Source organism: Peromyscus maniculatus, chromosome 11 (genome assembly GCF_049852395.1).
Source record: "Peromyscus maniculatus bairdii isolate BWxNUB_F1_BW_parent chromosome 11, HU_Pman_BW_mat_3.1, whole genome shotgun sequence".
NCBI classification, from domain to species: domain Eukaryota; kingdom Metazoa; phylum Chordata; class Mammalia; order Rodentia; family Cricetidae; genus Peromyscus; species Peromyscus maniculatus.
In genome coordinates, this window is record NC_134862.1 from 64,186,299 (window position 1) to 64,202,188 (window position 15,890).

General features: G+C 49.5%; 1 protein-coding gene across 1 annotated transcript in view; it reads left to right on the forward strand.

Annotated features, from left to right (window-relative positions):
* Window positions 1-15,623, forward strand: part of Stx6 (syntaxin 6) — a 46,328-nt gene extending 30,705 nt beyond the window's left edge. The window contains exons 7-8 of the mRNA XM_006985650.4: window positions 3,468-3,562; window positions 9,473-15,623. Of these exons, the coding sequence (XP_006985712.1) occupies window positions 3,468-3,562; window positions 9,473-9,549 (172 nt within the window). The 3' untranslated portion in view covers window positions 9,550-15,623. The remainder of the gene's footprint in view (window positions 1-3,467; window positions 3,563-9,472) is intronic.
* Window positions 15,624-15,890: the final 267 nt, after the last annotated feature.

Here is a 15,890-nt window from a genome sequence, read left to right on the forward strand (position 1 = left end):
GGCTCTCAGAATAGATTCTTGAGGCATACAGATAGGGCTGTAGACTCTAGAGACAGTGCTCTGACGAGGATGACAGGCATGAAGAGACTTGTGGAAGGTGGCGTTAGGAATCTCAGCTGTCATCCCAGGACCCTACTACACTAAACATAAATTATAATCTTATAAAAGAACGTTTAAATTTGATTTTAACTAGCAAAAACAATCTTCCCTCTCAAAACAGAAAAAAAAGGAACCTAACTCTTAAAAGTTGTTTTTGCTTAAGAGCCTTGTCTTTTACACTCTAAAAGAATGATAAACAAAGAGAGCTTTCTTGAATGCTGCCACATAATACCATTTTACGTTTTTTCCTGGGTGGGGGGGTGTCTACTAAGATGGTTCAGGAACTCTACCCGCTCTTAATTTTCACTGTTACACATGCTCACTCTTAGTTCTTCCTGGGTACTTGTCTGCACCAGGCTGTCTGGGAGGCTCTGGGGATACAGGAGTGAGCTGGGTAGACTCTGCCTGCCATTCAGAGTGTCTGCATTGTACAGAAGAAGGAAGTAGTCTCGTGGTGGTGGTCGGGAGAGAGCCACTGTTACTGTCATAGGCCCGTTCAGCTGACTGGAGAGCCCTGTCTTTTCCAGGAAAGAGGGTCAGCCGAAAGCTGTGGGATGCTGAGAAGGTAGGTGGCTGAGTGAGCCGGTGACTCTGCAGAGATGTCAGCAGGTGTGCAGGAGGGAGGTTCAGAGGTACAGGTGTGCACAGAACAAGGCGCTGAATGTCTAGCATGGGGACAGAGGGAGCAGAAGTCCTGAGGGAGTCAGTGGACAGCAGGGAGGGCTTTGCCTCTTCAGTGTGGTGGAGGGGGGAGGGGGTGGAGTTTGGAGTGATGGCATGAGCCGGAGCTGGGATTCGGATGATATTCCAGAGTGGAGCCAGGTGGGTATGCCAGATGGGAATCTAGAGTACCAGGTACCTAAACACACAGGTTGAGTTTCTCTTTCAAATGGAAAGGGCTTGAGCCACGTTGTTGGTGAGGCAGTGTGAGAATAGAGACAACCTGAGATACAGCTCATTAAAGATGCTGGTGAGGAGTCTGTAGCTCCATTCCTTTCCAAGTCCCCACAGCAGTAACAGAAATGTTTTTGCAAGGATTTAAAACCTCCAGAGAACATAGAACAGGAAACATCAGTTATACCGGTCTAGATGATGGACGGCAGGCTGGCAGCTGGCTGTGGATTCAGTAGGCCAAAGAAAGCTGCCCCTGAGCCAGTGGGAGTGAACAAGAAGCAGTGTGACTCCACACCTCAGCTGTGACTAGTCTGCACTTAGGTGACTTAATGTTGAGTATTGATCTAATCCAATAGTGTCACATGTATCAGAGAAGTGGGAAGGATTCAGAGGTGGGGATTACATGGACTAGAGCTAAATCCTAATCTAATAGTGCTGCACCATCAAGGGAAGTCTGAGGACAAAAGTCAGCATCGTAAGATACAAGCATGCTACTTCAGAAGTGGAGAAAGTACCAGAAGAAGCTGAAGTCAGGGGAAGACCGAGGGAACAGAAGAGAACCATAGTTTAACATAAAATCCCCTCTCAGACTGTTTTCCTATTTAAACTGGGAGTTCCTGTATCTGGTAAAAATAAAAGAGAAGAAATATGGCTGATCTCTATGCAGTATAGGAGACTAGCCACCAACCTCATGTGGCTACTGAGCATGTGGAATGTGGCCAGACTGAGCTAAGATGTGCTGTGAGCATCAAGTGAATGCTACAGTTTGCAAAGGGGCGGAAGAGTTTATTAACAATCTTTATATTACATGTGGAAATGATATTTTGGATATAGTAGATGATAAACAGTGTTAAAAATGAATCCCAGAGCCTGGGGGTGTAGCTCAGTTGAGTGTGCACGAAACCCTGCACTCGGTCCCCAGCAGTGCATTAGCCAGGTGTGGTGGTTCACACAACTAGGGGGTAGAAGCAGAAGGATCAGAAGTTCGGGATCATCTTGTAAATGTGAGACCAGCCTGGACTGCATGAGAGATCCTGCTTCAATTTTTTTAAACCTCTTAAAAGCATAGTTGTCAGAAATGCAAAGTGGCCATTTGTGACCCTCATGGTCTTTCTGTTGGGCAGAACCTTGGCTGTGGCTGTACTTGACTGAAGGCTGAGTGACATGCCTGTTTCAGCTTTAGAAAGAAAAGTCACACCCAGCACACACAAGTAGCTCTTGTTTTCCAGTGCTTGGCCTGGAGATGCCTGCTAGCTACAGGACCCAAGTGCTGCCAGAGTCTGAGACGAGCTAAACATGTTTGAATCTGAGAAGTCAGGTGTAGAACAAAGACTGACTGACTTAGTTGTCGGTGTGGAGTTTGGTAGTAACTTAATGAGGGGTTGGTGGCTTCAGATCCCGAGGGACTGCCGTGTGTCCTCTGTGGGCTTGCACCCAGACCAAGGCTTTCTAGCTGCCAGTGACACTGTTAAAGTAAGTAAGGTCTTTGTAGGAAGGCCCTGGTACTAATTGGTGTGTTAATTGAGCCTCAGACTAATCATGTTCTAGTCAGAAGTTGAAGTCTGGAATGTGCAGTAGTTCACGAAGTAAGGGTTGCTGGAATACAAGTACAGTACTCAGTGCTGTGTTATCCAGCGCCGTGCTGGATAACAATAGCAGTGGCCTCCTGAGCTGGTTCTCCAGTTCTCCTCGGAGAAACACCGCTTGTCTGAAGAGATGGGCGCGCTCGCTCTCTCTCTCACACACACACACACACACACACACACACACACACACACACACACACATCCACCATCCACACGCTACTCCATACACCATCAGGGATGTCAGGCCTCTGTCTTTTAACTTACAATAAGATAGAGTGCTTTAAAGGAGAATCTGACATAAAGTGCTTTTGTGTACTGTGAGGTTCTCACAGGCAGCCCTCAACAGGAACCGGGTTGGTAGAGTCACCCTGTTTACAGGTGACAAAAGAGTCTCAGAGTTGCATAGGGTGCCTTGTTCCAGGCAGCAAGAGACAGAGGCCGGCTCTCTGATGGCCTGAGCTGTCAGTGTTGTATGCTCGGAGTCGAGCCGCCTTGTCTGTGAATCGGAAATCTACAAATCCAAGGATTTAATTTGCAGCAGATTCGTGTGATGGAAAAACCTCAGCTGAACTGTCTGTAGCTGTGATTCCTCATGGGTTCTGCAGACATACAAGCATGCTTGATTATGGGAACTACGCCAGACCTTGCTAAGGGGTGTTGACTAATCTATAGCATATGTAACTTATCTTAAAAACCAAAAACCCATAGATTTCCCAAATTTATGAAAATGTGACATTGTCCCAAGGATTTGGGGTAGTAGAATGCAATTCTGAGTCCCAGAGGCCCCTTTTTGTCTTTATGGAGATGGAGGCCCAGACCTAACTTCCTCCATAGCAAAGACAAGTTTCTGCTCACCGCCTGCTTTCTCCTCCTCCTCCCCCTCTCCAGCATGCTGGATGACTTCTCTCATGAGCTGGAGAGCACTCAGTCTCGACTGGACAGTGTGATGAAGAAACTTGCAAAAGTGTCTCACATGACCAGTGGTATGTATGTGGAACTACTCTTGGGAGTTCCTGCTTAACGCTCTGTGACATTCCCTTGCCTGTGGCATATTTGTCTCTGTTACTTTAGGGTCATAAATGGAACGCTCGTGTGTAGAGACCATAACTGCTCGTGATCAAACTTTGGATCTTGAAGGGTCTTGTGCCCAACACTTGTTGAATATTCTCATGGTGGAGAAACTTCCTTGCAATTACAAAGTCCTTTTCTTTACATTTTTCTATTTCTCTTGCCTCATTGGAGAACTTAAATTTTTTTCTTTGATATTTTTATTTTAGCGTGCATATGCATATGGATGCACACTTTCCACAGCACATGCGTGCATCAGGCATGGCAGCAGGCATCTCACTGGCCCTGGGGTACTTACTTAGAGCCACGGCTGATATACCAGGTTGTTCCTTCCTTTGAATTATCTTTCTTTCTTTCTTTCTTTCTTTTTTTTTTTTTTGGTTTTCCGAGACAGGGTTTCTCTGTGTAGCTTTGCGCCTTTCCTGGAACTCACTTGGTAGCCCAGGCTGGCCTCGAACTCACAGAGATCCGCCTGGCTCTGCCTCCTGAGTGCTGGGATTAAAGGCCTGCGCCACCACTGCCCGGCTGAACTATCTTTCTTCATCGTTAGAAAAATACCTCCTACTTTAGACTCTGAAAGCCTTATAAAGTGACATCCTAGCAAATGTGTACCAGGATGGGGGTGGAGAAGTAAGTTTTCATGTCAGTTTCTGTGTTTGAAGATGTTTTCTAATGACTACAGTTTTTTGATCACTATAAATCGCCTTCCTTGTCAGACAGGAAATGATATTTTAAATCACTATCCAGTATCTCCTCTTTATCTGGGGGGGTGGAGGGGTAATTGCTTGGTGAAAGGAAGAACTGAGATGTTTCTGGAGGTAATTTGAGTACTTTGGGGCCATAAGATGCCTCTCATCGAGGGACCCTTTCTTTCCCCTTCCTGACATCTCATTCCTCTGTGGCTTTCTGCTGCCGGGCACATGTGACATAGAAGATTACAATGCAAATGCCTGTGTGATCTGCAGCAGTTCACATTCCAGCTGAGTTACAGAATAGTGTCTGGGGCTTCATTTCTTACCTAAGAAATTGAAGGTGGTAGTATAGCTCAGTGGTAGAGCACTTGAGCAGGTATGAGCAGGCCTGGTGGTCTGTGCTAAGCACCATAGAAAGGTGAGCATTGAATGAATAATATTGCAAAGGTGTTTAACAGTGTATCTACGCTCTGTAAATATTTTTAACTGTTGCAAGGTAGAAAAGACCCCAAAGGACAAGGAACCATCAAACCCAAACCAAAAAGAGACTCATATGTAGAGTTACTTCCTTTCTCGCGAGGCCAAATGCCTTTATGCTTCAAGCAGGTTCTTTGCTAAGCTGTGAGTATACAGGAAGCAGGCACCAGCTCAGTGTATCTTCCCTGGAATTAGAGAAGAGTTTGAATGCACTGTCTGGTTCCTCTGTTCTGTCCTCTACCTATATAGTTAGTCCTCTACTTTATTTATGTATTTGTTTGTAAATTTTATGTTTTTGTGTGGTATACATGTGTGTACATGTGTTTTTGCAGGTAGGTGTGTGTGTGTGTGTGTGTGTGTGTGTGTGTGTGTGTGTGTGTGTGTAGACCAGAGATGACTTTAATTTTACTATTTATTTATTTATTGTGTATGTGTATGCACGTGTAGGTCAGAAGACAGCTTGGGGACGTCTGTGGGGTCTGGAGATCTAACTCAGGCTGTAGGCTTGGCAGCAAGCACCTTTCCTCACTCATCTCTCTTGCCAGCCTCTCAGCCTTGCTTTTTTGAGACTGTGTCTCTCATTAACTCGGGCCTCACCCTTTTGGCTAGACTGGCTGACCAGTGTGAGCTCGCTGATCCACCTGTCTCTGCTCCCTTGCCCTCCCCCCCCACCCCCCTGGCACTGGGGTTATGGGCACATGCCACTCTCTTGGGGTTTACATGGCTGTGGGATTCAAACTCAGGCTCATGCTTAACCAGCAGATGCTTTACCCACCAAGGCATCGCCTCAGTACCCTTTTATTTAAAAACTGAGAAAGTTGTCTTCAGGAAGTGTTCCGTAACCAGTTTCAGCACTGGCCTCTCACTGGTCTGTGGGTTAGCTGTAGCCTCAAGTAGCTACTCCTGCCTCACGTCTGCCAGGGAAGAGTGGGTGAACAGAGGTGGCCCATGTCTCTTGTTTTCTAGCATTCTGGGTGTGAATAGTTTAGAAAAGTCCTGGCAGTGTGTTTGTAACACCAAGGCTTTCTTATGCTTTATTCTGCTGTTTCCAGAAAGAAAAGTTTGGGAACAACATGAGATGTTTGGTTATATTTGTGTACAGAAAAGAGCCAGGTAATAGAGCAGTTAGCATGAAAGACCCTTCATTTTCATTTTTGCTTGCTACCAAAGAAATACTGCTATGGTATCACTTCAGTGTGTTGTAATTGTCTCTTTCTCTTCCATAACTTTTGGTTAAGTTCCTTGCTTTGTTCTCAAACCTGTATGTAAAGACAGTCTGAAAGCACCAGAGTTTGGGGGCGGGGGCAGCCCTGAGCCCACATCAGCAGCAACTTAGAGCCAGGTCCTCTCGGCCATTCTTGGCCGGCTGCTTCATGGGAGAAATGGGCCAAGACACCACCCTCACTTTGTAAATGACCCAAGAGAGACACTAATTTGCCTTTCTCTCACCCAGAGGAAAGATACTCCTTTGAATAAAGCCGAGGACCCCCCCCCCCCCGCCCCCGCCCCCATCAGCAGTCTGGGATTCATCTCTTCTCTTGAAGACAGGAAAATATTTTGAGAAGGAAACTACATTGGAGTTCCTTTTGTTCCGCTCAACTGCAGCGCACTCTGCTGTAGGTGCAGCTTGGTGGTGGAGCGCAGGCCTGCTGCTGTAGTTAGGGCCCTTCCTGGTGTGCTTGGAGCCATACCGGAAGAGCTCAGATGTCTGTCTGCTAGGGTAATAGCTCCCTAGGGTTGCCTCATTCATGCCCTGTAGAAGCAGCTCAGCACTTCAAAGGGAAGTGGCCTTGAGAGTGCAGGCCTGGGCCCTGTGAGCTCCTGTGGTGGTCTGCTTGACTAGGCCTGTGCTCTGTCAAGAGCTTCAGGAGAAAGCCCTTGGGGATACAGAATCTGGACTGTCAGAGGCCGAGAGCGTCTAGGAAATCTGGCACTTAGAATGATGGGGAACTGGCCAGGGAGGTGCAGGAAGTATGTGTGAGGTTGTGGGGGAGGAAGGAGGAGGCAATTATCTTCTGCCTTTGCCCTGGGTAAGTGCCAGTTGTTTTTAATAACAGTGATTTATTACTACATTTTTATATTAATAAGCTTTCTTCCTTTCTTCCTCTTTCTCCTCCTCCTCCTCTTCTTTTTGTTTGCTTTTTGAGTCAGGGTCTCTCTACATAGCCCAGGCTGTCCTGGAACTCACTCTGTAGACCAGGCTGTCCTGAAACTCACTCTGTAGACCAGGCTGTCCTGGAACTCACAGAGATCCACCTGCCTCTGCCTCCCAAGTGCTGGGATTAAAGGTGTGCTCCATCACAACTGGCCTTGATCCTCACCCTCCTCCTTCTCACTCTCCTCCTCACCTTCCTCCTCCTCACCCTCCTCCTCTTCCTCCTCCTTCTGTTTGTTTTTGAGGCAGGGTGTCATTGTGCAACCCTGGCTGGCATGGATTTCACTCTGTAGCCCAGGCTGGCCTCCAGCTCACAGAGATCCGCCTGCCTCTGCCTCCCAGTGTTGGGATTAAAGGTGTGGGCCACCACACCAGGCCCATGCATGGGTTTTGACAAAAATATATGTATCCATCATTATCCTGTCATACAGGAGAGCTGTGCTTCTCTAAAAACCCCTGGTTCATTTAACTTTTGGAATTAGCACATATTATTACCTGTTTATGAACTACAGTGATGTTTGGCCCATGTGTACGTTGGTCATGATCTAGTGAGGAGCATGGCATAGCCAGCATCTTACCACGTTTCCACTTCTCCCCCATTCCGTCCGGCTGCCTGAGCTTCTGGAAGTAAAGCTCAGCAGTATGTGTCTCCCTTAACTGGTGAGATCTGGACTTGGCCACACAGACTCCCCAGCAGCTGGTCGGTGACAGCTCAGGGTTCCCAGCTCCACACTGGTTCTGGTGGTCACTGCTGGCAGGGGTGGGGGTGGGGCTCAGGTAGGGAAGGGCTCTGCTCTGCTGTGTGATTCCCACTATTTGTCTGTAGGTTTTCTGTTGTTAGGGGTGCAGCCTGCCCTCCTGTGGCTTTACTTCTCTGGAAGAGAGAAGAAGAAGGACTGTTTTTGTTACTGTGGTCCCCTTTTCTTGTTAGGACCGAGTGATAAGGGTCAGTCCTCCACTGGACTGGAAACGGTAGTCCAGTATCTCTAGAGAGATCAGAGGATGCTGTCTAGTGCTTCCCACACTGGCGTTTGCTCCCTGAGAGAGGCCTACTCCGCCTTCTCACACCTTTCAGAGCAGTCCTGCTTCAGACAAAAAGGAATAGGTAGACTCAGGGTCTTAGTTACTCAGGGAGTTTCTGGTGTGTCTGGGTAGACAAGGTGTTGGTTCGGTAAAAAGGAACAGCCTGTGCTTATTGGCATTCCCATCTTTGGGCCACTGAAGAGTTCTAAGATGTTGATATCCGTGGCATTTACTAAGTACATGTTTTGCTCTGTGGAGAGTTTTAATGGTTATTTTTCCTAAATTCAGACCATGCTACAGGATGATCATCAAACTGTGGTTACTGAATCTGTAGGCTCTCCGGTAGACTTGGCCAGCCTCACCCCTTTATTCTGCTGTTTCGATCTGCCGCTTCAGCTACATGTCAGAGACTGTGACATTGTGTGTGTGCAGGTGGGGGCTAGAGACCAGCTTCGGCTGTCTTCCCTGCCACTTTCCTTTATTCGTTTTTTTATTTTCTGGGGCCGAAAACTTGTCATTTCTGCTCCACTGGCTGGCCAGTGAAGTCCCAAGGTTACCCACCGGCCCCAGGGTCCAGCTTCCTGCTGCCATGCCTTATTTTGATTTGCGCTCAGGGTACTGGACTCGGTCCTCATGCCAGTGCAGTGGACAGTCTGCATACTCAGTCATCCTTTTGTTTATTGGCAGAGTTTGTGTAGCTCTGGCTGATATGGTACTTACGTGTCCTAATGATGATGGTGTCTGAGCATCTCAAGCTTGGCCCTGCCAGCTTGTGGTATAGTCGTTATTAAACCCTCACACGGGCCAGTGGGGCAGCTGGTATAGCCCACCAGCATGGTGAGCTGCAGCAGGCATCCCTGTCCTTCTGTCTTGGCGAGGGCTTCCCTGCTCTCACCCATAGAGAGGAGTCCAGCCTCTGTATCCTGTACCAGTTGTTCCCAAGTGTTGGTAGGGCTGAAGGTTACCGAAGATGCAGGCTTCATTCACAGATACACTGTGCAGGCCATTTGAACACACTGACTGGTTGAGGAGTCTTACCTGACTAGGGGTGGTACGGAATTTCTCGTTCTGTCGTGGGAGCTTGCGTTCTCTGCTGTCATTTCCTCAAGTGACAGCCCTGGCTTTCACCCCTCTGCGCTCTCTCACGTCCTCACTGACAGAGAGCGTGTGCACTTCCGAGTTACATCCTTCTGGAGAACCCGTGGCAGCAGCAGGTGGGCTTGGCTGCCACACTAGTGCCAGCAGCCTTTCCACCGGCGCCCAGACCACCAGGAGAGCCACGGGCCGTGGCTGTCAGCTAAGGCCTGGACTCGGCCCGCACTTGTGGCAGAGGTGGAGATGGAGTGCAGCCCTCAGGCTCACAGCAGCCGGGCCGGGGCGCTCTGTTCCTCCTCTGCTGTTGATGTTTGAGAACCTGCGTCCCCGGGAGGGAGGGAGTGCCTAACCCCGGGAGGTCATCTCTGTGTCCTGCCTTCCAGATCGGCGCCAGTGGTGTGCCATCGCCATCCTCTTCGCAATCCTGTTGGTCGTGCTGCTCCTCTTCCTGGTGCTGTGACGTCGGCCTCCTCAGGCCTTTCTGCACTCGGACCCGGGGAGAGGAGGACCAAGCACTCCGCCACTCACGCTCCTCTCCCCGACACACCTCTGCCCCTTCCTCTGTGTGACTCCACGGCTGAGACAGCCTCTCCCCAGCGCGGGAAGGGCAAGGCTGGAAGAGGAGAGAGGTGACCCGCGCTCCAGGCTGGAGAGTAGACGCCCGCTGCCCCTCGGTTCTGAGGACAGCGAGCCACTGCTTTGCCTTACTGGTCCTCGCTCCTTGAGGAAGACTGAGTCGTCAGAAGGAAGGACAGCCCCACTCACTGCCGCTGTTCTGCTGCTCTCTGGCAGCCCGTCCTTCTGCTCAGGCCCTTTCCCTGCTTAGATGGTGGGTGCCGCTGTCCTTCAGAAGAAGCCTGGCAAGGATGAGGGCGTTTGGGGATGGACGTTTCCCACTGCTGTTGTTTCTTAGCCCCTGAGAGCTGGCCGTTGATGAGGACACAAGGCTCAGAAACACTTCGTGACAGAAATGCAGTGTTTCTTTTTGCTGGGTAAGAGCTGAGATGAAATTGCTTTTCCAGATGTGTTTGTGGCCGGGCTGAGCAGCGGGAATAGTGAAGTCCCTGGAGGGTTGGGGGTGCTGACGACAAATGGCTGTAATGGACAGAGGCACTTGAGGGCGGCAGCACCTGTGTTGGTGCCGCTTAAGGAGAGGCTGGCAATGTCGCCAGAGGCCAGGCCAGAGCTGCTGACTGTCCGTCCCAGGGATTTCTCCCCAGAGGTGCGGGGCATCGTTAGTGCCTCTCCACACAGGGGTGCACAGCCTAGCAGTTCCCAGTTGGCGGGACATGCCTTCTCTTCAGCTGCCTTTCCTCCAGTGGCACCCAGAGTGAGGTGGAGGGCTCGGACATTTGTTACATCTGTGTAGACACTGTCCTGATGCCAAAAGACTGGTTCCGGACCAGACGTCCCTCATTCTGTGAGTAACAGTGTGGGCGGGTAAGAGAACTTGAGACTTCGTGCTCTAAGAAGCCCCTTGACGCCATCGTGCATTTGAATAGCCAGCCAGTCCAGCTCCACTGACAGACGTGGATTGGGTGGAAGAGACCGAACTGCTGACACTAAGCTTCAGGCTTCGGGTGACGTCGTAGACGCTTCAGATGTGCGCGTATGTAGAGGATTTTATAACATCCCCGATGATGCATAACCTGGTGTTAAAGTTGCTGTCAGGCCCAGGGCCGGCCTTTCACCAAGGAGCTGCCGCTCGGTCATCTCTGTGCTGTGAAGAGCAGCATCTGGACAGACTTTGACCTTTGACCTCCCTTGCTTTGCCTTTCTGTGCATTCCTTAGCACGCCAACTTAAAAACAAAATCCTGGGTTGTTCATCTTCTTTGGGATCTTGATTTTTGGATCCCTTTTGGTTTTGTTATTCCCAGTGATGTGCTTGCCCAGCTAACTTTTAAATTGCACTTTTAAATAAACATTTGTAACAGTTTGTACAAGAAGGCTATTTTAACTCGTTTAGGATTATGATAGGTAAGGAATCTACCTGTTGTTGAAAGCTAAAAGATGTGTAAAACCAAAAGGGTCGTCAGCACCACGTTTACATCCAGCTCTGGTGTTTGACAGAGAGACGCTATTTCTTTTCAGATTAGGGGAAAATGTGAATATTACAAAGGGCTTCAATGTAGGCTTCTGTGTTATTTATGTTTCATGGAATTTTAAGGTTTTGAATAGTCTTCTGTGAACTTAGACCATGGATAGTCCTTAGATTTGCATTAAAATATAGAAGCCTTTTGTTAAACATCAATGTGGGCCTTGTCTGAGTACTGTAACCCACACTCCACATTACAAAGCCGTGAGCACTCAAAGAATTAAAATCACCCTGCTTAAAGCCATGTTCTTCTGCTCTTAGAAGAGTGTCAGGCCCATTCAGAAATGTCCACTACTTTAGTAAGATTCCCCCATCAGTTCAGGGATGAAGTTTCGTTATTCGGGGCTTAATGTGGTTGGCTCTGCTTTGAACTGGCGTGTTGACCTCGCTGGTTTATTTGCTGAACTGTGTTGCAGACCTGAAGCAGGCTGGAGCTGAGCGTGGAGTGTGTAGAAAGAAGGTCAACTTCATATGCAGGTGTTCCCTTCCTGGGCCACATCTTCCCACGGCAGCTGGCTTAGTGCAGGCCCATCCTTGAGTGCCCGGGCAGTCACTGCCGAGCCAGGGCTCCTGTGAAGTTGTGGCAAAGAGAGCAAGGACATAGCTTTCTTTCTTCGTGACCCAGAGAGCTGAAGGGTTCTTCCCGCATGTGTCCCTGAACAGGGAAGTGGGCAGCAGGGTGCCCACACTGCTCAGGAGTGTCTCTTGCCGATGCCCCCCACCCCCCTGCCTTCTGCACTTGGTCTCCCATCCATCACGTTTAAAGAACTGGCAGAATATGCTGGATAACAGAGAGAGCTCAGTGTGTTTACTGGAAGAACACTTTACTTTAACTGATTGGGGGTGAGATGGAGGATGATCCATTAGAGCATTTGCCAGCGTGCAGACCCAACTGGAAAACCAAATTACCTTTAGTTCCCAGCCCACGTTTCGGGTCCTGTCTTTGTTTGGGAAATCACAATGCTGTCTATGCTCTGGACTGTGAGGCAAAGGGATTGTCGTGTATGTCTGAGCATGCGTGTTGTATTTTCTTCCATTTCAGAATTCACGCTAGAGCTGAAGCGGGGAAATTTGGTAACTTGCCCATTATTCTCTGCTTTTAGCCAGAGTTAAACAGACTGGTGGGTCTGGTAGCCAACAACTTGGCAACTGCCATGCCTTCTCACCTCGTGCGAATAAGGGCTGTGAAGAGAAATCCAGCCTGACTCCAGCAGGAGTCTGTCTCCATCGAGTGTTTTACCTTCTGTAAGGAAAGGTGCTGCAGCCAAGGTTTTCCTTTTGGAAATTTTTTTGCCCACAGAGTGAGACCAGAGGGGCATTCGTAGCGTCTGCAGATCTGGAGCTCAAGGGAGGAATGAGTTCACCTCTGTGGACTCGGTGAGGTTTGGCTTCACCTTAGGCCACAAGGTGAATTTGTCAGCAAAGCAGACATGGAGGGTCTGGGAAGCGGGGCATCAAATGGGGAGTACGGCACCCGTCACTTCCCTGTGCCGTTCTCTCCCAAACGGTCGGAATGACGGATTTCTGTTTATTTTTGTAAAGTGCACTTTGTCCGTCAAAAGTAGAGAGAAGGCAAAACCAGAATTCCCAAATGTATCAGCTCTCCATCACTGGGCCTGCCCCCCAGTCAGCTCCTGAAGAGGAGACTCCCTAACAAGAGGCCTTACTCGGCCACTGGAGACCCAGCCATAGGATCCTCCTGGACCCTCCCTTCCGAGGGGCCTTGGTCCGTCTGAAATGTCCAGCTGCCTGGACTCAACTCCCAACCTCCAAAATCCACGCTGAGCCTGAAAGTGGTCTCACTGCTGAGAGTACAGCAGTGGGGACTGTGAAATGGTGAGGGGCACCTGCTGCCAGGTGACCTGGCTTTGACCCCCAGAACCCACCTGGTGGAAGGAGAGCACCGACCCCCACAGGCTGTCTTCCGACCTCTCCATCCATGTGTAGATGGATGCACACGCACAGTAAGTAGGGTATATGAACGTACACTGTTTTATGAACGTACACTGTTTTAAAGGAGAAAGGATGGCAGTGGTCTGTCGTCTATAAATGTGGATGCCGCTGTCATCCATTTCGTACTAAAGCTCACGGGGCAGCTTTGCTGTCTGGTTTTGAACCCAGAGAAAGTGTGAGTTGGGAGTGAAAGGCTCCCGTGTCCTGAGCAGCAGGGCTGTGACCCAGGACAGAAGGAAGCTGTGGAAGAGCCATCCCTGCCATACGTCTTCACTGTCGGCTCAGACAGGAGGCGGAGTGCCACCCGAAGATGGAGAGCCATCGCTGCGGGGCTTAGCCATTGGGAGCCCGGGGCCTTTAGGACAAGTTAAGGCACTTGAGGCTGGCCTTGGTCACAAACTCAGACCAACGTTAACTTGTACTCAACTCCTCGCCATGGTGTGTTTTGCCTTGGGACAAACGCTGACGCCAAGCGTTGCCTCGTGCCCGTTCAGGTGGCTGCTGGCTGGCTGCATTAGGAGGTTCTCCATATGTCACAGTCAGCTGTCAGGGCAGGGTGAGAAAGGAAGAAAAAAGCTCGTGCATGTGTGTGTGTGTGTGCGTGCGTGCGTGCATGTGTGCATGCATGCGTGCATGTGTGTGCGTGTGCATGCGTGTGTGCGTGTGCATGCATGTGTGCATGCGTGCGTGTGTGTGTGTGTGTGTGAGTGTGGGTATTGTGTGTGTGCATGCGTGTGTGTGTGTGCATGTGTGTGTGTGCATTGTGCGTGCATGCGTGTGTGTGTGCGTGTGTGTGCATGAGTGTGCGCATGTGCATGCGCACGTGTGTGTGCATGTGTGCATGTGTGTGTGCACCCGTCTCCCTGCTGTCAGCTAACATGTTGGTGCTGTTCTTCTGACCTTAACCCGGAATGCTCTTCCCCTAGCTGTGCATACTAGCTGCTCAGGCACCCCACTGCTGGGGTTTCCCAGGAACATTTCATGGACCCGGTTTGCCAACTACAGCCAGAGCTTTATGAGAAAGTGTATTTTGCAGTTTGTTTTCTTATGGTTATGAATTGTCTACTGAAAGTCCACTTGGTCCTCGGGGGCTGTTAGAAATAAGACCACCCGGCTTCAGTGTTGGCTGACCAGATATCTGGGCCCTGCCCCCTTGCCCTGATGGAAGCCAACCCACCACCCCCACCCCCACCACCCCCATCACCCCCCACCCGCATCTGAGCTTTCATGAGCCCTGGGGTGGGACCAAGAGCCGGCTTTTCATTCTGGCTTGGCCGAATGTAGATTCAGCTGGAATCAATTTGTGAACAGCAAGTGTGACCCTGAAGCTGAGCTCTGTCCTGGGAGAAGCAGGTGTCTTTATTCCCGGGAAAGCAGAGTGCCTGTGCCCTGCTCGTCTTGGGTGAGGGCAGCCAGCGCCCTCTGATGAGATTTCGGGGTTGCTTTTTTATTTTGTTCTGCTTTTTCTGTTTTTGCTGTTGGCATGGCTTGGGAATTGAACCCAGGACCTCGCACATCCACCGAGTCACATCGCAGTGTTTTTAGCTCCCTCTGACTTTTTCCTAATTGGCCCTGGCTGGGCTCAGCCCTCATGCTAGCAGCTAGGGGGCCATCTAGGAAAAAGCCAACGGAACCCTGTAGACGATGGTAGCTTTGAGTTTTACAAGTGGAAGTAGCTTCCCTGGCTCACTGTAATCAGAGATTGGTACCATTCAGAACTAGAATGTGTGAGTGATAAAATAGTGGGGAATAAACCCTTATATATTTTCCCAAGGATAATAGCTTTACGGGGTTTATCCTTTTACATAATAGGATGTACACAGTCAGGATCAGAACTTTACCTGGTATTGTCCAGGTTGTGCTTTCCCACAGCATGGTAAGAGGGAGCCAGATCCCTAGGGCTAGAGTTTTGTGTCCTCTGCCACAGGTAGATTTATGTGGTGGCTCTCCCCGATTCAGAAGCTTGTTAGAGCCGGGCAGTGGTGGCACATGTCTTTAATCCCAGCACTTGCGAGGCGGAGGCAGTTGGATCTCTGTGAGTTTGTGGCCCGCCTGGTCTACAGAGTGAGATCCAGCTAGAGAAACCCTATCTCGAAAAACAAAACAAAAGGGAAGCTTATTAGAGGTGCATTTTCTGTGGAGTCATTAGGTCTGGAGATGAGGCCGGCACTATTCCCCCCCCACCCCCCACCCCCAGGCTCCAGTGTATGCATTGAGGACCATTGCTGCTGCATTGTGGACCTCCATCTACAGGGAAACATTCCTCAAAGAACCATCCCTGCTTTGATAATCCTTTGGTAATTCTAAATTTCGATGACACCACACACTTGAAAACTTGTAAAACATACTTGTGTAAAATAACGAGCCACCCCAACAGGATGTTTTTATTCTTGAAGTTCCGTTGCTCACATTTCATACTTCTGCTCTTGAGGTGGTGTTGCAGCCGTGTGAAAATTCTGTATTAAAGCGAGATGGAGAGACCAGAGCTTCGTCCAGAATGTTTCTTTCTTTCTGCTTTCTTTTTTTTTAATGGAGGATTGAACTTAGGTCACCACCCATGCCAGACAAGTGCTCCACACGTCCCCAGCCCCTCTTGTTCTTGTTTTTAGCCTTTTCCCACTTAGATGCAGGTTATTACTCCTTCCCATCTGCGTAATTAATAGAACATGTGGAGGCTGGGGACCCAGCTCGGTGGAGAAGAGCACTTACTGTGTAGACGTGAAGACCCGAGTTCAGATTCTTCAGTACTCAC